Here is a 23,784-nt window from a genome sequence, read left to right as displayed (position 1 = left end):
TCAAGCCACAGAATTCACCTGCTGTGGATCTACTGTCCTTGGCACTTCTATTATATCTCAATTGCCTAACAGGTTTATTATTCTGATGTCCTTGAAAAAGCTTCTCATACTGTTTTTTTAGGGCTTCAGCACAGTCATTTTCTTGGTATGGAAGGGCAGTATTTTTGTTCTTTCTATTTCTTTTGCCTTACTGTGAATTTATGCTCATTTGCAAAATTCCTACTTTCCTTGCTGGGACAAAATGTTTTTATATGATGTCTTTTGGTTTCTAATGCCTATTATATACTTAGGTATTTTATCCTGCTACTTTTTTGGAAGCTCTACGATTTATTCTTTTTTATAAATAGCATACATAAGCTCCTACACACTTGAGAAGGAAACATAAAAATACATTTCCACCTTTAGCTTTTGGAATGCCTTTTCAAATTTTCTTAGGAGCATATCAAATAGTGAGAATATTATTGCCACTTTACAGAACAGACTTTAAATAACAGTTTTTCGAACTAGCCTGTCTTGCATTCTTCTCAAAACATTTTGAGTCACTTCCCATATTCTAAGTTCTCCAATTAGACTGCTTCTTGGAAGAACATTTAAGGGTGCTCAAAAATCTCCCTGTACTCCATCATGACAGTTAGCCAGCCTATGGGAAGCTAACCGTAGTTTATTTTTTCACTATGGTGTTTATTTTTCCCGTCGTTTTTCCATTCACAGCCTCCTTGGTTAGTTTCACCACCTTCATTAAGTATCACTGCAGTCCTAACTTCTTCTACTCTTACTTAGGCATGAAATACCAATTTTCTCAAACACAGCGATGTTTGCTAATACAGTTTGCCTACTTACTCAGCTTGGCTCTATGCTTTCTTCATTTGTGTGTTCTAAAGTCTAGACATCAAACAATTTATCCATTGGTATTACAGTGTCTCATTGACTAACTTTCCTTCTATTGATTTTCTGTGTCACCATTTAAACTGAAAACTCCAGGTAAACTATGCCGTTTGGTTTTGATTTTCTTTTACATAAAATTCCTTTGCACTGACATGAAAGCATGCCTACATTTGGCCTCAGGCTGACCTGTTCATATGTCCTAGCTTCAGTGAGATTTTATTGATCAAAATTATTCCTCCATGTAGCCCACCTGGATGTTAACAAATTCTACCTTTAAAAGAAATATTCATTTTTTGACAATACAGATTTGTAATGTTTTTAAGCATTAAAGCATGATTCATCTTCAACTAGGCACTCACAAGATTTCTCCCAGCACCTGGTTTTAAATTACCTTACAATCTTTTTCCTCTCTCATTTCTGCATCTCTCAGCTGCTTATCATCTTTACCAAGTCTATAAGCCCTTCTATGCCTTTGGCCACCAGATTCATTAAAAACAAGAATTAAGCTATTATTTCTCACAGTAATTTTCCATGACTGTTAACAACTACTCAAAAAAAAAAAAAAAAAAGACGACCAAACCCCCCCCCTTATAAAATTGTGTTATGATTTTCTCATCTCAGAACAATAACCCTACATCAAAAGCAACAGATAGCCAAAGTAAATAAATGATTGTGTTATTACCTCTTAGTGGAAAGTGCTTACAAGTAGTATCTCATTTAGGCAAAATTTTCTATTAAGTATTTCAGTTGTGTGGGTCCAGTCTTCAAGTATCAATTACCCCACTCTCAAAACAACCACCCACTGGGGATCTTCAGTTCCCCTAATCAAACGGAAGAAAAAAACCCTCACCAAATTACCAAGGACTCAGTGTTCTTGCTCTGCTGCCGGAATGGAATCTACTACTTCCAAAAATCAGACTCCAGACACAAGAAGAAGACATGTTTGGGTAATGACAAATCAATACCATGACTTAAGTGTATCATTACACACTGCAACACTAAAAGAGTATGTTGAGTTATAAACTACAAATGCAGGCAGGACTCCTTATTTTATGATTTGGAAAACCTACCATAGATCTATATAAAGATATACAACCCTCACCTCTTTTCAGTAAGCATTGTGATCAATATACATTGGATGATAAAGAAAGAAGGTAAATAATCTAATCAATTTAACTCTTCAACTTCAAATTGAAAGACTGATCTGTATAGCCCATACACTGTACATTGCAACTTCACTACTTTTTAAGTCTTATGATTCATATGATTAATCAGCTTTTCCTTTTTTCCAGGAATGGTAGAAATTACGACATGAGTTTCTGCTCAGGAACAGAAGACATGCCAAGACAGAAAAGTGGACTCTTTGACTAACTACTCAATAGAAACTTTCATTCCAACTTGGCCCACACAGAGGTACCAGTAAATACCTTTCCTCTTGTTTTTACATAATGGGAAACTGCTATACTACTTATATGTAGTCTTCAACAGTTGTTTCCTCTTTGGTGCATCATTTAGAAGTACATTATACATTTTATATCCACTCTTTTTTTCTGTAATATTAAATATCAGAAACTCAAGTTCAGTATGAACTATCAACTTAAAAACATTACTGTAAATTTTCCTTTTCTTTTTTCAGGCAAAAATTAACAGCGAATATTGCTATAATGCAATTCTAAAACTACTGACTTGCAAGATTAGTTGTACAAGATTTGAATAAATTATTGTGAAGACTATTCTCATAATGCATAACAAAATCATTTAAAGTTGTCTTAAATTCTGTATGTGTTTTCAAATTATCCTATGATACTGAGCATGTATGTCCAATGCCTCCTTTTTTTTTTTTTTTTTCTTTTCATATCCTTGAATGTCTATTAGGAAATCAGGAAATGTTTATAATCTTATATGAGAGAGGCAACAGCATTGTGTACATGGAATATGTAAAATTTATCCATTTCTTTGGCAGTCATTTGTTAAATGTCTTATTTTTTTTTTCCTCAGAATAACTACTCAAGTTCAGTTTAACTAAGTCAAATAAAAAAGAGAGAAAAGAACAAAAAGCTACAAAATTAACTAGACTTGGATCTTTGTCCAAAACTCAACTCTGTTTTTTTTATTTTCGTAAACTGTTTCTTTCATGGTTGTTCTAAGTGGACATTTTGGACCAGCAGAAAGCTTACGTGCCAAAATTCTTGAAGAAAATCGATATTCTATCCCTTCTTGGTAGATACAAGTAACTTTTTAGGCTAAGTTGTACTTTCAAAACACTCAAAAAAGGAGACTCACAAGTCATTTCACTGAGACTAATCATACACAAAAAGATGTTACACAAAACCACAGCTTGACCATAAGACTTCTTGAAGCTGCTGTAGACAGAAGGCGGGGGTGGGAGGGGAAGCAAATAGAGTATAAATGAAGACCAATAAGGAGAACAAAGTATGATGTAATCCAGAGTGTTAAGCAGTGACTGTTTAACCACTGAAGTGGTGGAACACTGAATCAAACGAGATAAGCAGTCTCCATGGAAAACCTGATCCAAGTGTTACTGACTTCAGTGGAAAGATCTTTAATAATAGATACCATTTATCTATGGATCCTGTTGGCTTTGCCCTTTACTAACCACTACAAAATACTAACTGCACATGGAAGGCAGAACAGCAGGAAGATGAAAATGATCCTAAGCTGATGGGACACTTTGATTTCAGTCCAGAGAAAACCTGATTCATTATTTTTTACAAAATGAAGCTATGCCACTTGGTTGGATAGCCTGACTCAAAGTATGCAAAATAACTGTGGAAGTAGGACATGCTGGATGCAAGGGCCGCAATGTGATAAGATCTCTATCAGCTGAAGCTTTCTTTTGCTTTCCAGGCAAAAGACTATCACATGTCCTCCATTCACAGTTTTCTGAAATTTGTTTTCAATGTCTCTGCCTTTTTTTAAAAAAAAAATGACCGAATAAAATCTTTTCATTTTGCATCACATCAAACAACTTTTATTGATAAAAATAAAAATTTCCCTTTCACCATTTTGAAAAAAAATCTGAATAATTTTAAATTATTGTTATTCTCACTGTTCAGACATCAAGCTGAAGAAAGTTGTTCACAGAACCCTATTTTGGAATTTCTGAGTCAGACTGCATTCATTAGTCTTTGTCTAATGTTTTTGTCTAAAGTGTAATGCTGGAAGTAGAACCAGCTGCAATTTCTGAACAGTATCATCCATTAAGAATAGACTGCTACCTAGATTTTTGTATCATCCTTATTTTGCAATGACAATATATCAATAAAATACTGTTACAAGACAACATATGCCATAAACACAAATACTCTAAGGAAATTTACAGAGACACACATCAAATATATGGAAATCTATCATACTCATGAGAAATGCCTAGGGTGATTGCAGCTGAGGGTATGGAGAGAGATATTATTGGCATTACTTTTTACTGTACAGATGCCTTTTCTGTATCTCATGCTATTGAAAAGGAAACCTATCACTGTTATTCAAGGAGAACTGACAGTTCAGACTCTAGAAAATGATTTCACAATAAAGACAAGACGCTGAATGCATGTTAGGAACTGAGGGGATTGATCTAAAAACAGGAATTATAGAGACAGTATCAATACTACAATGCACAAATTCTTATGTATTTTTTTCTTTTACAATTTTTTTTAGAAACACTGTAGCATCTGTATCATTATTAGGAAAAAAGTAATCACAAAATTTTCAGTATGAACTGAATACTTTTCAATTTTGACTACTTCCAAAAATTCTGACCCTCTGCCTCCTTGGCATTGAGTCTTAGACTTCTAGTGTAAAAAGGGTTAAATCTGGCTGTGGGGAAAGTGGAGGTAAGAGTCTATTTGCAAGTCTCTTTTTCTTCCCTTCCTTCTCTGGAAACTAATGAGACTACGGTGAACAGAACAAGCACTACTATATGAAGAGGAGAAAACTAGTAAGCAAACATTGGGAAGCAGAAGAATTTAATGCTCCTGGCATCATTGGTCTGAGGCCAGCTCAGCAAACAGCAAATTACTGGGAGGTGCAGGAGGTTCAATGCAGCACAGAGACATATTTAAAAAGAGGCACAGAACTAGCATTCAAGTTGTATGGCAAGTGAACAAAACATTACTATCAAGGAATTTGTTTCTGCTTATTCTTCTTCATAGAATCATAGAATGGTTTGGGTTGGAAGGGACCTTAAAGATCATCTAGTTCCAAGCCCCTGCCATGGGCAGGGACACCTTCCACTAGAGCAGGTTGCTCAAAGCCCCATCCAGCCTGGCCTGGAACACTGCCAGGGATGGGGCATCCCACAGCTCCTCTGGGCAGCCTGTGCTAGGGCCCCACCACAGTAAGAATTTCTTCTTTATAACTAATCTAAATCTACCCTAATTCTTTACATGTTTAGTTGAAGAAAATAAAGACTAATGGATGTGCTCATACAGACTAGCCTTTATTTCCACAGAAACAGTATTTTTATTTTTTTTTTTTTGGCCTCACACTTCCATTGCTACCATCACAGGAGGAGTAAGAGGTTAAGTGTTTGAAGGAGCAGCAGTGAAGGATCACCTTCATTGCAGTATCATTCTCACCACTGTAATAACAGTGACAGGAAAACTCATTTGCAGAAAAGGAATCAGACAGGTTACTTAATTCCCACCATAACTCCCCTCCCTGTCAGTCCTCTGCTTCAGCCTTAGTGCTGGCTATAGCCATATAGTAGTCAGGAAGAATTTTCTTGTTAAAGGCTAGCATCGGGACTCAGAGAACCTTAGGCTCCGCTGTTCACACAGACAGCTCTTGTCAAAGTCTTTCAGTCTCTAATTTTCACTTTTGTGAACATGGAAATAATACTAATGATCAACAGGTAGTCATCTCAGAAAAACTTCATAAGCATGGCGTATTAGTGTTAATATCTTTCTGAAAATATTGCCAAGTACTTTTCATTTAACACTAGATATGTGTTTAAAAAAAAGAAAAAGAAATGAGAAAGCTCAATTAGAATAGACTGTTTCAGTTGGAAGGGACCTACAACAAACATCTAGTTCAACTGCTTGACTGCTTCAGGGCTGACCAAAAGTTAAAGCATGTTATTAAGGACATTGTCCAAGTGATTCTTTAAACACTGACAGGCTTGGGGCACTGTCCATCTCTTTAGGAAGCCCGTTCCAGTGTTTGACCACCCTCTCAGTAAAGAAATTCTTCCTAATGTCCAGTCTAAACCTTCCCTGGTGCATTGTTGAGCCATTCCCAAGCATCCTATCACTGGATGCCAGGGAGAAGAGATCAGCATCTCCCTCTCCACATCTCCTGCTCAGAAAGCTGCAGAGAGCAATGAGGTTGCCCCTCAGCCTCCTTCTCTCCAAAGCAGACAAGCCCAGAGTTTTTAGCTGCTCCTCCTAGGACATTCCTTCCAGCCCTGTCACCGACTTTGCTGCCTTCCTCTGCCTGCATTCAAGGACCTTCACGTCCATCTTAAATTGCGGGGCCCAGACCTGCACAGAGTACTCAAGGTGAGGCCACACTGATTGAATCTACTGCCTAGTATTCTCACTTGCTCAGCAATCAATGTCTGAAATTCCCCCACTGGAAATTTGCTAAGATGATCTGCAAGTACATCCCTCCCACTGTAAAGACATGACCTTTCTCTGGGCTGAATTCTTCAACACAACAGGATCAAGGTTTCATGCTGTGGAAGTTGTAACAAACTCTCATAAAGGCCTGCACAAATACTACATGAACACCATATGCTTTCAGAATAGAGACAACATACAGAAGTTCTATTTAATACCTGGCATCACTCTGGCAGTAGAATCACACTAATGATATTTATACAGACATGTGAGGTATAATATGGTCCATTCAAGTGGTTTATTCAGCACAAAATACTCATGTCTTTCTATCTATTCAAATATCTGCACTTCATTCACTGCTTTGATATTGCAGTCCTTTAAGAATTGTAGGAAAGGTGAGAAAAGTGAACCTCTTAGAATTATATATAGTGAAGAAGTAAATTTGAAGCAAAAATTACTCTAAATAAAAAAATTAGAGAGGAATATATATGATCTGGTAGGTAGGCATCATAAAGGTGAAAAAGGATTAAAAGATCAGCAAGAGAAAGGAAACTAAGAGGGAATTTTAACACCTGAAGCTGGAAAGGAAGCCAGTAAGGCAGAAGCGATACAGAATTTAGGGGTAAGCTACTAGTATTTTTAAGTGATGCATTTATTATTTTTTTCCTAGAGAAAACATTAGACTTCAATAAGCAACAATGCTCAGCAGCAATCCAAAATAGCATGTTGGAACCAAGCTTTTCAGAAATGACAAGTAGAAAACATAGTTAGACCACTATAAATCCATGGTTCACCCACACCTTGAATACCATTGTCACCTCATCTTCAAATGAGCATATCATTAATGGAAAAAGTTGAGAGAAGGTCAAGAAGATGATGAAATGAACGAGCATCTTCTGTGTAAAAAAACAACAGAATAGGGCAAGACTCTTCAGACTGGAAAATAGGTGACAAGTAAAAATATGTCAGAAATTTATAGAGGGAAGTGGATACAGATTGACCCCTCAGCAAATCTGCCAGTACAAGAACTGCAGTTCATCAAATGAAACCAGTGGTAGCCAAGTTTGAAATGAAGTAAAAGGAGGTGGTTCTTGTTACAACAGGTACCAGATAAATGGAACTAACTGCCAAAGGATGTTAGGAATGTAAGAACTCCAGAGGGGTCTGAGCTAAGTATGGAAAAGCATTTGCAATATGGATACACCAACAGTATGAAAGGTGCAAAATACATCAGGATAAGGAAATCCCATGAGCTGAAAATGTGCTGGATATAAAATAGAGCTCTAATATCTAAGCTATTTTAAAATCCATTTTCATGTACTGCTTTACTTATTAAAAACAAAATTACAAAAATACTGCATATTCCTCTGTGGGTATAACTTTTTTTTTTTAATTTGCTTAAGTCTACATAGTAAATGTAATACTGAAAGTAGGCTGACATTGTTGAATCAAATGACCCAGTGCTTTAACAATGATTAGTCGTTTAAAAGGTCCATTTGGGCTGTGCTAGTCAAAAATGTGTAAGTAACAGATGTGCAACTATTTTACCTCCTTAAAAATAGTCTGATAGTTATTATCATCATAGTTATATGAACTATCTGATAGTCCCATTGACTGCTTCACTAATGCTGCTCGCTGTAAAGAAACAAGCAATAGTCAGGGCTGCGTTTGATCTGGAGCATCTACACAACCATTTTGGAAATTTGGTACACTTGACATACTGCAATTAGGTGGCATTCTCATTTCTAGAATCATGTTACTTTCCTTCAAATATAGGGCTAATACCTTTCAAATTTTTGATCTCTAAATGTCAAGGTAGATCATTCTTAGCAACTGAAAAAAGCATTTGAAAAACATCTCACACAACAGGATCAGAGAGTGTTTCTCTTATTCAGTAACAGGAAATATTTACTGAATCTGAAATTTCACCTCTCCATTGCCTTGTTAGGACAATCACAAACATATGATTTTCTTCATCAGTCACAATTTGTAGCAGAGATACATTTATGGATATCTTTTCATGATACCAAATGAGTATTGCAGCAATTAGTGAGGAGTGATGTTCACAGCATCCTGATACAGCTAATCTACATCTCAGTTTCATTCTTCCATGAAATATGAAATAAACCAAAACAAGTCATGTGATGGAAAACCAAAAAGCTCACAATTGCACAAGTGTATCTGGTGATAGGGAGGCATGAGATACAAAAAAAAACCCGTTATAAATGTAAAAGCTTTCATTACGGACTGGAGTTAAAATAACGTTCAACTCATCTCCCCTACTGCCCCCCACCCCACTCCAAACGCTCCATCAGTACTGACATTGTTACTATTTTCAACTCCCTTCTGCCCTGTCTAGAAAAAAAGCATGGTGAATGTTTTCCTGAAGAAAAAGCCAGACAGTATAAGACAGAACTCTAACCTACCTCTGTCTTGGGTAGGAGTCAAAAACACCAAGGAAGGGTTTCAACATTGTTGACTTGTTCATCTAGTCTCTACAAGGTTAAGAGCAAGTGCAGACTACATAACTAGGAAGTTAGCAATATTACCCTGAGCAAGAACTTCAGGAGAGCATCTGATAATTCTGACAAAGGGCAACAGGGATTGAAAAAGAGACCAGTGTTACTTCTGTGTCCTGCCAAGAGATTTTTCCATTAGCTATACACACACACTTACACACACAAATCCTTTCAAAGGAAAAGTATTCCTCATCTACAGCCACTTCAACTTCTCCTTTCTTAATCCCTCCTTTTTATATTAAATCTGCTTACCAAACTGACAAATAAGGCTCATAATTTGTAACTTCTGTGTAACCTAAACTCAACTGCAAGAATATCCTTTGAGGCAGCATCCTCTGAAGACAGATTCTGCCCACAAAGAGGGAGGGATTTCTTCTCCTTGTAGGTTACATACCTTCCACACAACAGTAATGACTATAATTATTGAAAAACAATTTTCTGTTAGATCTTTATGTGATGACACTAATAGGGACCAGGGAGTCCATTGGCTATTCCAGTTAAGATTTAATAATGTGGGAATATAAAGTCATACTCTTCCTCTTGGTTTTTATACTTTCAGAAAGCTTCATTGTAGAGAAACTCACTGTTTCCCAGAATAGGAGAGTTTTTTCCTCTTGACTTCTTAGTAGGTAAGAATCAACTGTTTTCCCATGAGATCAATTAAACCTTTCTTCCCACTGTCTTCATTGGATTTGACTTTCAATCTCTGCTTGCACAAAGAATTACTTTATATTAAAAATAGAACAAACCAATGATTTTTTACCTAAATATTTGTTCCTAGCCTATTCAAAATACTCTGAATCTATGTTTGAAGAATGCTTTTTCTAAGTGTAACCTCCTACATTTTTTTTCCTGTCAACCTACAGTTCAGGTAAAATGTGTCATTGTCTAATAAAAGATATAAATTTTCCTAACATGTTAGAGTGATCAACTGGTGCACCTGAAGTCTTCCAAGGATCCAGCTTTGAAACTGCAAGCAAGAGGGAAGATTCCTACATATCCAAATACAAATACTATACATATTAGTTCAAACAAACATTTCATAAAAGATATCTTCATACATCTCACGAAAAAAAATAAATTACGATATTGAAAGTTAATGTCCAGGTCTTTGTATCTACCTAGTCATTGAGGTAAAAAAGGTGTGACACAAACTGTAGTCTCTCAGAAGGAAGACTCCAATAAAAACAGGTACAAATTAGATGCAAACATCAGAGGCTCCTGTGTCAGGGAAATGAAGCAAAGTATCACTAAGGTAACCTACTAATTTTTAGTTCTCAACCTAATGAACATCTAAGGAAATAAAGAAAAAAAGAAATACCATTCTGATATGGTGTTTAAATAAAGACAACAATGTCACAAAATTGGCATTCTTCTTTATCCAAAAATAGCAGTCTCATCCGGCCAGTTATTAACCCTTAAACAACTCTTTCTCAGTTAGAGCCAAAAAATTTACTTAATCTAATTAAAGCAAGAAACATCAATTCAGTAAAAGTTAGTAAGTCATTAATACAACTGATCTCTTCATTTCTTTTTGTTCTTTTCCTGTCTTTGGGACACTGAGACAATGGAACTTGCTTTTTAATTTTCAAATGCTATTTTGAGAAACTTTAGCATTTACATGTATTGATGGTGTTATCAGAAATGTAAATGCTAAAAGTCCTCTGCCAGTGTGATATAGAGACACTGTTCTCCCTATGATTTCTTCAAGTATCACTGATCTTAGTATAGAAACTGGAATGCTAACAATCTTTCTGCATTCAAGTCTACACTTCTAGAGAAATTTCCTTATTTGAGAATTTCTCAGTTTTGTTCATTCAGAAGCTATCATTATACATTTTCCATTAATGCATTAAAACATTCAATAAAATTATTTTATGCAAATAAATCTTGGTCTACAGATTGTTTATTCACATTTGACTACAAAAACTTAAACTTGGGCAAGTTACACTGACCTGAAGATAAATCACATGGGGATTTTGTTTGGTTTTTGTCTTTTTGCTGTTGTCGTTCCAGTTCTTGTTGGGTTTAATTCTGTGATTAGCCACAGGAATATTACTGCTGCAGGTACTGACACTATGAAATGCCAAAAGTATTTTGCCTAGAATTAACATTTCTGGATATACTCTAATCAATCAAACCATTGACTAAAATGTTTGTTGGAAGTATACATCAAAAGAACATATTCTGCTTTTTTGAGGATGACAGATTTTAACTTATGACACTACTGTAAGTGTAGATTTGACTTTGGCACTGGCTTGCCAACCTATGCTCCTTCTATACTTCATCAGGTTTCCTGAGGTACAGCAGAATGGTGTGTCTAAACAGCTCATGGGTTTTCCAGCAAAAGAAAGCTATGTCATGTACATTTCTTAACTCTGTCAGTCTTACGAAATGTCTGTAATATCTGACACATAAAACAAAAGTCCTACCCTGGAACAAAAATAAATTATATGCAGATGTAGTTCCACTGAAAGACCAGGAACCAGGCAAATACCGCCTACAAAACAATTACGAGTAAATCTGACATTGGTATAAATTGTATTATTTTTCATGTTATGTGTTTGATTAAATATGAAAAAGAATTAACCTGGGTTAGTTCTGTGTTAATGCTACATATTTTGTAATGCAGTCTACAGCTGCTCAGACAGATGAAACTAGTGTTTTACTTATGAAAAGAATATTGCTAAAAATGTAAGCTGATTAATTAATGTGGAATGATACTTTTCCAGCCACTATAAAAGTTAAGCTTTTGGCTTTTCACTTCAAGATGTTCTCTCTCTATTAGGGCCATATCTCAGATTAATAACTACCTGTGTGAGGTAAGATTAATATAGGGTGGCTTAAATCATAGGCCTTTCACAGAGTATGCCTGATCTAACAATTCCCCTGTTCCAAGTGGACTGGAACAGATGCATTCCTCCCTTCAAAATCTATTTCCTGTTTAAGGAAACTTTACCAGATGATGGTCATTTACTAGGTTCAAGACAGAGCACCAATTACAGCACATCAGGCCAAGTTAAAAATTATTAATTGCACACTTAAGATCAGAATTAAGTTCCACTCAATTCAGCAGGCCTTAAGCCAATGTTTCAGCCACGGATATATACCAGCATGCTGAATAAAAGCCCTTTGCTATTAAACTCAGCCAATGAAGAATACAAGGATGCACTGGTTTAACCAAGAGGACAGCAGACTACTGGAATCAATACCAGAAGAGAATTAGATAAAGAAATTGAACCATGTAAATTAAATTAAATATTGGAATAATTACTTTGGCGTTGTATCTTCAGTGCAGACATGTTCTCCCTGTAGAAAATTTCTTCGCAAGTGGAAAACTGCTAACTCCTGTTCTGTTCACCACTTAAAAAGCACCCAGTTGGAAATGTTTTGAAAACATATATGCACCATTTCTCTTAATATCACTTTATCTGCTCCTGCTAGATTTTACAAGAACTAATACCCATTCAAATGATGCCAGTGCAAATGATACAACTACAAGCACAAAGTATTTGTGGTGACTTTTCCTAGATGTGCAACCAATTTTGTATCTGGTAACTCATGTGAGACTCCTTTAGAAAGCTTACACCTTTTTAAAGGATATCAGCAGGATATTTTCACTGAAAGCTGTATTTCTCTATTTTTGCAACTGGCATTGGAAATTTCCTGTAAATATAAACAAACTATACATATATATATCCAGTACTCAAAAATAATTGTATTAGCCATTTTGTATGTGAATGTTATTTTGCATGCAGAGGAACAAAAGAGAGTAAGTGTGTACCTCTTCATATGCAGATAAGCCATTAAAAAGTGGAACAGAAAAAATTAATGGAAGGATCAATATTGAAGCTAAAATTTCTCAGAATATCATTAGACATCAAAGAATCTGTAAATAAATAAACACTTCAGATCTTCGCATTCAGGTCATGTTACTTCCTTGATTTACCAAGCCGTGTGCAAAGCAAGCATCGGAAAAAAATGTGAAAAAAATATACAGTTGGAATTTAGTACACACGGCTTTCCCTTTCTCCATTGTAAGAGGCCGAAAACACTGTATTTTCAGCTACAGTTGTCACATTTACCTTGTTCTTTCAATCACAGATCCTCATTCTGTCCTCCACCACATCTTTTCTACGCCCTCACAGTTAAAACAAATGACTGGTCTGTGATTCATGTGCCTGGACTCACACTGAAATAGCACAGGCCTCTGACAGGACAAGAATGAATAGGTATATGCAGGGGCAGATGGTCAGTTACAAGCTCTTATATGCAATAAATTAAACTCTAAGTAAAATCATTAACATTTAACATCATAGCTTATACACAGGGACTGAAAATACAACTCAGTCTTTAATGACTTCACTGGGTTCATGATTTTTCTCAGTATTCTCACCTTTGTAAATGACATGGGAACATATTTCAAGCACTTAAAGTTGTCTGAAAGTACTAGTGCCTACTTCCACCTAATAACTCTTTTATTTCTTGGTTTACTCTGCAGAATATGCTTATTAGAGTGTACCTTGTATGCATTTATATAGGACCAAGTAAGATGAGGTTTTTAAATTGCAAATAGACTACCTCTCCCCAGTTTTCAAGCATACCAAAACACTCTGTCTGCTCAAGGCAGATATTTGCCAATTAAGCAAAGGGTGGTTTTTTTTCTGTCAGGTAATGGTGCATGTAATAACATCTGATCTTACCTCTCCATTCTCCAGAGGATGTATTTTGGAATAATAAGAAGTGCATATGACTTCATCATCTTTTATATAGGATGGAGTTCCAGGACGGGGATGAATGTTGTAGCGTGTCAGGCACTCACTATCTGTGATAGCGTAATACTGCCATGGTTGATAGTCGACACCATCCAGCGAACGCTCTAATATCCAATTTCCAGGTCGAGGTGAGTTAGCTGCTTTCACAATAACATACGCAATCTGGAAAACCTGGAAAACCGACAAATTGTTAAAATATATGTAAACAGATAATTATAAATTCACTCTGTTTTCTTAATAATTACCAAATTAAGAACAGTAAATATGACAATGTTGAATTTCCTGACCAAAAATACGAAATATGACCGCGGATTCCATCGAAACTCTAAGTACAGAAATAAATTCTCCATTAACATTTCAGAAAACAAATGAGTTGCATTAGGCCAATGGAGACTTTGAAAATAGAATTAAAAAGCACTCTAAATGCCACCTAACTTAGTAGGTAATTGCTAAACTGCAGTTTCAGCCAAACGTTTGCAAAGTTTGTTTTCAAGTATTTTCAGTTTCTAGAAATGGGTTTGTTTCTGTATGTGTATTTATAGACATACACTATCTGCAATGTTTAGGAGTTGCCGAACTGTAAGAATGTTATTGCTGTTAAGAAAGAAGCCATAGGTTTAAAGTATTAAAAGCTAATCACATCATGCTGAAATTATTCCATAAAACATTCTAGTTTCAATCATATGACTTGGCACTCTGGCCATAAATAAGCTTTACAGGACAGAGACACATCCAATATCACTGTAAACAGAATGTAAGCATGTAATCAATGTTCATTATGGTCCATTTCACCTGCCTATTCAATTGATTTATCAAGGCTTATTCCTGTTTACAAGCTTGCTGGAATGCAAGCCACAAACAATGCATTTGCAATTGCAGAATGACATTAGTGATGCAGTTTTGGTTTGGTGTGGTTTTTTTAACCTAGTAATGTCTAGATGCACAAATGTAGAAATGAAGCTAAGGAAAGAAAAGGAAAGCTATTTCCATTACAAAAGCAGCACATATACCAAATTAATATTTTTAAGATGCAGTGCTGTGAGTCTGCACATGAGGATGCCAGAGGGTATCATGGACAGCAGTATAGTGTTGATTTAACATTTAATGCTTTCTATACTGGACAGTCATTGTAAAGAAGCTGCATGATTCAGACTCAGTCCATACAAAATCTGTTGTGAATACCTAGACAATCAGTAACGCTGGTGAAAGAAGATCCTACTGTATTTGATGAAAGAAAGAGTAACAAGAGTTAAACTGCTTTTTTAATAGTATTATAAAATACTATTATACACCGGTATTATAAAATAGAAACTATATTAAGTGGCAGAGTACAGCAAATACTACAGTGCATTTGATGACAGTAGGAAAAAAAAAATGTTTATCTCCAATTATCATTCCCGCCTTCTGTGTAGATGCTGAGAACGTGGTAAGATCCACAACAGCTTCAGTCAGGAAGTCAAATCACTAACAACGGAAGTTTTTCAGTGGGAATAAGAAGTGGGTGAGGCTGTGTTTATTGCGACCTGAAAAACACGTGTGTAACTGCATTCATAGAGGATTACCTTAAGTTATCAATGTTTTTCTTCAGTAGTATAAAAGAAAATCTCCAGAGACAAGGAGAAAAATGTGTTTCATTCCATTGTTTCAACAGGAATCATACAACAATCTGTCCTGTTTCACAAAATGCCCTTTCCCCTCTTAAACACATTCACAAATATATTCCATTGTGGTCACAAGTAACTATAGCTGTAACTGTACTAGATCAGTGTCACCAATACTGTTTACAATAAACAGAGAAAAACACAACATGAACATACCTCTCCAAACTGTTCTCTCCCACTTATGCTCTTTGAAATGAAAGAAAATAGCTGAAGTGTTTAATTATTTATTATTTTCTGAGGGAGGTAATGAGCAACAGCTATATTTTAAAGGAACTAGCTTATCAAGGGTTATTTTGTACATTGTCCTTTGCATGAATAAAGAATCCAACATATAATTTTTACACCAGCATAATCTTGTCAAGCCACATAAACTTTCAGCTCCAGCTGTCCAGAATAGAGACTTCATTCTAGACTACTTCCAAATACTTAAAAAAAAATAATAATCAAATAAGTGTTTTACCCCAGTTCTCATATTAAGACTATTCCTTGTACGTTGAATGGTTAACAGCTAAGGTTTTACATATTACTAGGGCTTCTACTGTGGAAGATCTGTGCTTTAGAACATAGCTGACAACAAATTCATAATCTTAGGCGTGCATACATAGTTTCCTTTGTGGAAGTCCTAAAATCTTCAAAACTTCACAGAAGATTCAGTGTTAAACACTGCCAAAAAACCATTCAGCTCTGCAAACATCTTGGATGCATTGGCTTTGTGGAGCCAAGGGGCATAATCAACAGAAGTGGCTTTTTGTTTGCTTGCTTTGAAATACTAGGCTGTGTGGGAGAGTGAAACTTTCTAGTGACTTTTCAAATTAGAGCCCTATTTCAGTAACATTTCCTGCACATTCTGCTGAAGATTTGTTTGAAGTCTCATTTCTTACCTTCCGGGATAGCATACTGTTTGACTTCTATTTATTATACACCTTTGGCTTTAATTATTTTTAGCATACTTTGCAAATGAAACTGCAACAAAATTTTATTAAAAAAGCAGTGGAGAGGAAACAGCGTATTTCAAGTCATAGTTATAGCGGGGTGGACTCTTAATTTAAACTTGACAAGGAAAAATGCTTGTTAACATAAATTAAAGAGTACACATGAAGAGCTGTTTTTTACCACTACAGAATTAGTGATCGGGCTGATCCAGACTACTACTGTCCCAGCCTCTGAGAGTTCCTTTAGCGGCTTCTACAACAGCGCTAAGCAATCTGCAGCCCACTGACATGTGAAACATTTTCTTTTCTCTTTCAAGTCTCTATTCATGAGGAACTGAAAGACTGTTTTGTATAAAACAAAATTATTTCCTGGGCAGAGAAACAGAGCTGGAACTGAAGACCAGAATTTTCAAATGTTGTTAGACTGTTAATGCTAATTGCAGTCAAGGGAAGATGAGCAAGCACATGCATCAAAAACATGACCTGGCTGATATTATTCCTCATTTTTCTCACTAAGGCTAGGTTGAAGAAAGTACAGATGTTACCCGTGCTTCTTAGAAACACCTTTTATTTGGAATACAGGTAGACTTTTAGAGCTTTAGCATGAATTAGGAAGACGGTTGTCCCAGCTTAGAAAGCTACAATAGTCACAGCTGTGACACAGACAACAGTGTATTCCATGCTTTAATCTGCTTTCTAAGCAATTTCACAATAGAAGCCAGCGCACAAAAACCAGGCTAAAATTAATGGCAGCTGTATGATGATTCTCAAAGCAAGTCAATGTCATGGAAGCAACACTGACTTTCCAACCAACTGGCAAATTGTCTTTCTCCAGATACAAGAGGAACCTTTCTTTTACTGTGCAGTTCCTTAGCAAATAGTGTTCTGGTTACTACAATACAACCAAAAGGAGCGTAGTGGCATGAGAATACTACTACCAATGCAGTCTCAAGTATCATGAGTTTTGCTGTATTTGTTTCTACAATCAAAAAAAGCGAACCTGCTTAGCTTTCTGAAGCTTACTTGGAAACTGTAACACTGAGCTTCTATTTCCATAGGGTAAAATTGATAGAGCATGCCTCGTTTACTTTTCAACTAGCATCAATAAGATGACACATGTCAACCGATGTAATAATTGTACAATCTTTGAGCACATCTGGTTTTGTACAAATCAAACAGAACGTAACCTGCAGAAACAGAGCTTGCTGATACAAATGTGAAAACAGAGCAATACCAAGCTGCCTAGTAGCATGTAATAGATCATTAACACAGCTGCCGAAGTGCAGCTGGTGCTTTTTTCTACTTGCTCTGCTCATATGACCACAGTGTAATTATGGGAGTGGGAGGGAAATAGTCTAAATAGTCCTTTAAGCCTTTCCCAAATTACAGACAACATAATCCTCAAGATGAGAAACAAAATGAGTCTTGGGTCTCATTTTCACTGGTAATAGTCTCAGCAGTGAGACCTGCAAAGCACATATTGTGAGGAACAGTTTCATAAGTTATAGTACTGTATCTTCTTATGAATGCCTCCTAAGACATAGAAAAGTGCGTCCTACTATACAGGATAATTTGCTACACTAATATTATTCAGATAGAGCTGAAGTGAATCATTAATCTGCACAGGGTTAGCTAGTGAAGCAGGAAATCTCACTGTGCCTGACTCCCACCTGCACTTCTATTTAAAAAATAAATCCTTCAGTTAGAAACTGTTCATGTAAGCCAGAATATCATCAGAGAAAAAATACAGTACTACACAATTCTACAGAAGTATTTCCATTTCATTTTCTCAACAGAAGAATGTTAACAGCTCTAATAGAGGCTTCCATCAGCAATCTGGTGTAAACTGTGTATCTGCTTATTTACCGTAATTATATTACATTGATTATTATTCCAGTTCAGTGGTCACGTAGACATGGTATTCTTTTATTGAGAATGCAGAAGCTGGGCCAGGGTGAAAATACTGTTAAAACTTGTGGCTTTAAACATCCCATACATTCATTTAACCAGTCATTTAAAAGTGTTGTTAGGGACAGCAAAGCACTGCAAACACCCCCTGTCCCAATGTGAAATCCATTCAGATGAGTCAACTGAGAGCTGTCTCAGAATGGCCTTTGGGCTAATAGGTGTTATTGGCTACAGGGGCGTGCAACTCATTAAGAGAAGCAGGGGAAAGAACATTTTTAGACAGTGTGAAATTTATTATGGGATGGGTTAAGGGGATTCTGTAAATTAATGAGACTTACTATGAAACATTTTGGCGATAAAGGCAGGGAAAGGGAGGGATCAAGGTGGATCAGGGAGGAACAAGCATAAGGAAAAAGAAAAGAAAAGGAACAAGTTAACTGTAAATACCTAGCTGGTCAGCATGTTTGTCCTGACCTCAATCACTGAAGTGTGTCCCATTTTCTCATTAAATCCTAAGTATCTTCCATTTAGGTGTGCTCCCACTTTTCAGTGGGTACTATGTGTGATCAAGAGTTAACTTCAAGCTCAACTAGCCAGAAAGTAGAAGAGGTCTCAGCACCAGCAATTAGAGTAGGGCTGCAAATCTCCAAGCCTCTTTTGTTTGGGTGCCAGCAACCAGTGACACCAGTGAAATCTGGGGCCAGCTAGTGGATACATCATCTAGGGCCAGCTACTGAAGTGTTGCTTGTGTGTATGCATCCATAGATGCCCCTAGAAGACTTTAATCCTCATCAGCTGAAAAGGAAGAACAGGGTGAGGCAGCCTGTGCTGGTTTGCGTTCATGTGGGTGCTGACAGGGCACTGTGATCTATTTATGCTGCTCCCTGTGTGTGCTTCACTCTCTCAGAAACATGAGCTCTGCTTTGCTACCGTCTGAACATGAAGACAGAGCCACAGCAGCCTTGCCTCCATCAGGCTACCAGATTCAGTAACTTCTAACACCTGGGATGACCATCAGGAATTACAGATCTATACAAACTCTGAATGCAAAACAGTGTTGCTTGATCATTAACTTCTATCTTTACACTCATGTATAAAAATAGTTGTTATATATGCAGGCTATCAAGCATCTCAAATATCACATTGGCACTACTTTTTGTTTTGGAATAGCCTCTTCTACAGGCTTATGACATGAAACAGCCTAAATCAAACTACTTTTGCTAATGAGCTAAAGCTGAGGTTTTGTGGGTTTGAGAAACAGCTCCTCATGTTTTCAAGGGCTGATAGCAATTGCTTATGATTCTCTGTGGTCAGTCATATTTCAATTCACATGTATTCTTATGGATTATTGTTTGTGCCTATATGAAAGACAGTTGACTGTTTTGATTCAAGAATTTTCGAACAATTGGCTATTTAAGAACAACTAACATTCTCATTTTAGTCTCACATCCAACTCAGAGAAAAAGCCTAATTTAGAAATGAAGTGGCTCTCCAGATTCCTCAAACGACCAAGTAGCACGTATCTTTTCCTATCACTGTCCTGGGAGACAGTGGCCATGGTTTCAAACATTCAGCTCACAGTTAGAAATTTCGTAATTGAAAATGTTGGCATGGGGGGAAAAAAAAGCAACAAAAAACCACCAACACCCCCCCACCACCACCATTTAGCAGGATTCAGCTAATATCAGTTTATCAGTTTAGAGAGCTGAACAGCTTCCCACCATGCTGCAGTTTGCCTTCTAATGACAATGTCTCTCCTGTTCATCTGAGCTGCTTCCAACTGAAACGCTGCTACCAGATGGGGAATTTGGGCTGAAAGATGCACACACTTGATTCCAACATAGTGGGTTTTTTTCCACAGTGTTGCAAACAATTTTGGTTACTAGCTAGCAGGGCATTATCTGTCCCAGAAAAACTGTAGATACAAACGCCACGCAAAAGATGATGTCCACAGAACTCTGTGGGGAAAACAGTTAAGATTTTTACCATAGAAAACCTTGAAAAGTTCTAAGGTGTGTGTCTCCAAATCAAGCCAAGTTTCAGTTAGAAATCTTCTGCCTTTTCTAATTAGACAAAAATTCACTCATGTAAAATTCTTGGTCACACCCAGTTAATATCTGCAGATGATGCGTTTGTAAAAAATTTAAAAATACCTCAACTGAGAGCAAGCTCAGCTTTCCTCCTCCCTGTATATAACTGCTAGAGAGGCTCAGGTTCACTTAAGAACATATTCTTCTCCTTGAGAAAAATAGATCCTTTATTAATACCTCTCAACTTTTGCTCAATTTGCAAGTAAAAGATGATTATAACTTGTGTCATTTTTTTAAAAAAAAAAAGGCTAAGTCTATTAAAAGAGTGCACTTTATAAAATGTCAAACTGTAAAGCTCTCAGGTTGTCCAGCTGCTGACTAAGATACATTAAGGCAAATGGAGGGAGCCAGTACATGCAAAGTTTCTGGCAATGTCAGCTTTGTTCTTTGTAATTTTCTCGGCTGGTTTTCTCCATTACCCACTGTTAAGTTGTTTGTGAAGGCCTCAAAAAGAATAGCTGCTTTTTGCTGCTCATCACTGGCCTAGTGTACACCAGAACCGAGGGCTACAGTTAGTAATTTCTTTCGACAGTGCTTTCAAATAATAGCAAAAAGCAATTTCTTTTTTTCTTCATTTCCTAAGGCTAATCACTTCTTTCCATGGCGAGAGTGTATGGTGAGGAAAGGAAAATAGATGGAAATGCCAATATTCAAACCTTTCTTCTTCAAATCTATACAATAGAAAGACAGAAAAGGTGGTTCTTCTGTTTTGGTGCTAAAACACAAAAAAACTCCACTCCCCCCTCCCCCTCCCCGCTTTGTTTTTTTGTTTGATCCAAGAATTCACGCTCAGCCTGGGTCCAGTAGCATTGAGAGCACCCAGAGTAAAGTTTTCTGATTTCGATTTCCGTGCAGCGTCATCTCACCAGCTGCCTTTTAAGAGTGACCTGTCTGTTCCTCCACCTTGAGAAGGAAAGAACTGTCATAGCCATTATTTTAGGCTCCATTTAAAAGTTTTACAATGCACAAACCTTGAAACCTACACATTTAAAAACTGTTCTCAATCTCCTCACCTATTACAGACTCATACCAATTATTTATAGTTTAATTCCGTAATGTGAATATTAATTTTAAAATAGATGAAACCAGTCAGATACAGGAATAGCACAAAAGAATCTGCTTTTCCTAGAGAATGCTTACTTTTCTTATAGAATCATAGAATGGTTTGGGCTGGAAGGAACCTTTGAAGATCTAGTCCAACCCTCCTGTGTTAAGCAGGTACATCTTGTACTAGAGGCTGGCTGGTTGGTAGTTCCCAGGGTCCTCTTTATTGCCCTTTTCAAAAATAGGTGTGATACCCCCTTTTCCCAAGTCAGTGGAGACTTCGCTTTAGTGCCGTGATTTCTCAAATATAATGGAAAGTGGCTTAGCAACTACATCAGCGAATTACCTCAGGACCCTGGGATGTATCCTGTCAAGTTATTCAGATTTCCTTTTTGTACAGCAGAAAGCAAGTTCAAGCTACACTAATTTTATCAATGTGAAATTAAAGATCTTTTTCAATGTTATGGTTTCTGACTTTTCTGCAGGGTGCTAAAAAGTATATAAATAAATGTTTGTTATTTAGTGAGGTGACATCTATCTGTTACCCACCTTGTAGAGAGGAATACAAACAAACATCTGAAACTGTTGTACTGTTAGCATAGAGTACCTTCTGCATTATCAACTTTTAAACCTTTAACATTTCCCTGCTGAAATCTTCCAAGCTTTTACTTTGAGTTCTCTGAAAAAAGGACGTGTTATTCACCATATATAATGTATGATAAGAGGCATCATCTCGAGGAACTGGGATTTTTATTTGATTTTGATTGTGAGCTCTTTGAGGTTAAGATCATTGTGAATATGAAATAGGCATATTTATACCCATTACACCAATTTATACCCATTCCCTGAACATGACACAATCTCTCCATATCAGTCGGAAATATTGTGCAATATGAACAACTTGAACAATGAAAACATGAACAAAGTAGTAACTTGAATCTTCAAATAAAAAAAATAAAGACTTTTTTCCAAAATATTTTCAGCCTCATCTGCTTTTCTTCACTCTCTTCATATGAACCATCCCTCATTTCTTTAGCTAAACAAGATAGTGGTTAAAAAGGCTTAAAAATATATTCTGGGAGTGATTCTGAACTGCCCTTATGTCACTGAACTTTGGAAATTTCAAAAAAATACACAACGAAGGAAGAAAATGGAAAAGAAATGAGAAACTAAATCTGATTCCCAGATCAAAAAAGTGCATGCATGCTCAGTTTTCATTTTTGTTTTTAGTTCTTAATACTTTTTAAATTATCCTGAGAACTGCTTTAGATGTGGCTATGTTGCTGTTTGGCATAGCAGGGGATATACGTGATATAAACGCTTAATTATAAGATGAGTAATTTTATATATTTCCATCTTATAGTCCCCTTCCACAATCAGAATTTACTTATGAAAACTTAGAAGACATAACACATTAGGACTCAGAACCAAGCAAAGGGTTTATCTTCACTACAAAGTTGTATGTTCTGTTTAAGAACAGACCAAGTGTCTGGTTTTCCATGTTTCATAGCTGGAGAGATCTAATACATAGCCTTCTCTAAGCTTCTTCAGTCACTTAGTCCACATTAGTCCAAATTAAAAAAAAAAAAAAAAAAAAAAAAAGAGCTACATTAATGACTGTTTCTACTGACTGTCTAAACTACATGATTGATAAATGAGTCTCTAAGTGCTTCCACTGAGCATGTGATCGGCAGCAGATGGCCTTCATGGAGCACAAAGGGAAAAAGGGAAAAAATTGATGAAAGGAACGTATACATATGTATTCATTCTTCAATGTTCAGAACCAGGGATTATTTTGTGCAGCCCCAAGACCTATTTAAACATTTACTTTACTACCATTATTACTTTTTCCTAGAGTGGTTTCAGATTCACCAACAAATTGCACAGACGAGGAAAACCTCTTGGCAAGTCTTATTCAATGTTCTTGACCAAGCTCTGACCTACTGCACACATTATTAAAAGTAGCAGCATTTTACCCCATGCCATATACTGCTATCTGAACACTTGCACAGCCTGCTAGCTTAAAGGCAATTAAAAACAAAAACTTAAGCATATTTCATCAAATAATTGTTGATATACTGACATAATACTGCAAAGCACTACATGACATTCATATGACAAGGTACTGTCTTGCTATTAGGAGTTGTTCCTACTCCCCTAAATCTTAACTTACACACAAAACCTTACAAAACACAAATTAGTCAATTAATAACCTATCACAACACATATTCAGCTGTCTTTCTGTTACGACAGTTTTCATCATGTGTACTACTGAATCTTGTTGCCCATCTTGTAGTATAGACCTTACATTTCAATAATAATTTTGTGATAAATGGCTAGAACAACAGAAGCATTATTTCATGACCACCACTGTCAGCTGCAAAATTCATTTTT

The 23,784-nt window shown here is 36.4% G+C and overlaps 1 protein-coding gene across 1 annotated transcript in view; it reads right to left on the bottom strand.

Moving 5' to 3' along the window:
- LAMA2 (laminin subunit alpha 2) overlaps positions 1–23,784 on the bottom strand; it is a 377,166-nt gene that overhangs the window by 244,928 nt on the left and 108,454 nt on the right. Inside the window, 1 exon segment of the mRNA XM_055811018.1 lies at positions 13,684–13,926. Coding sequence (XP_055666993.1) covers positions 13,684–13,926 — 243 coding nt within the window.

The sequence above is a fragment of the Falco peregrinus genome, chromosome 7 (genome assembly GCF_023634155.1).
Source record: "Falco peregrinus isolate bFalPer1 chromosome 7, bFalPer1.pri, whole genome shotgun sequence".
Classification (NCBI taxonomy): Eukaryota; Metazoa; Chordata; class Aves; order Falconiformes; family Falconidae; genus Falco; species Falco peregrinus.
This window is presented reverse-complemented; position numbering and strand designations above follow the sequence as displayed.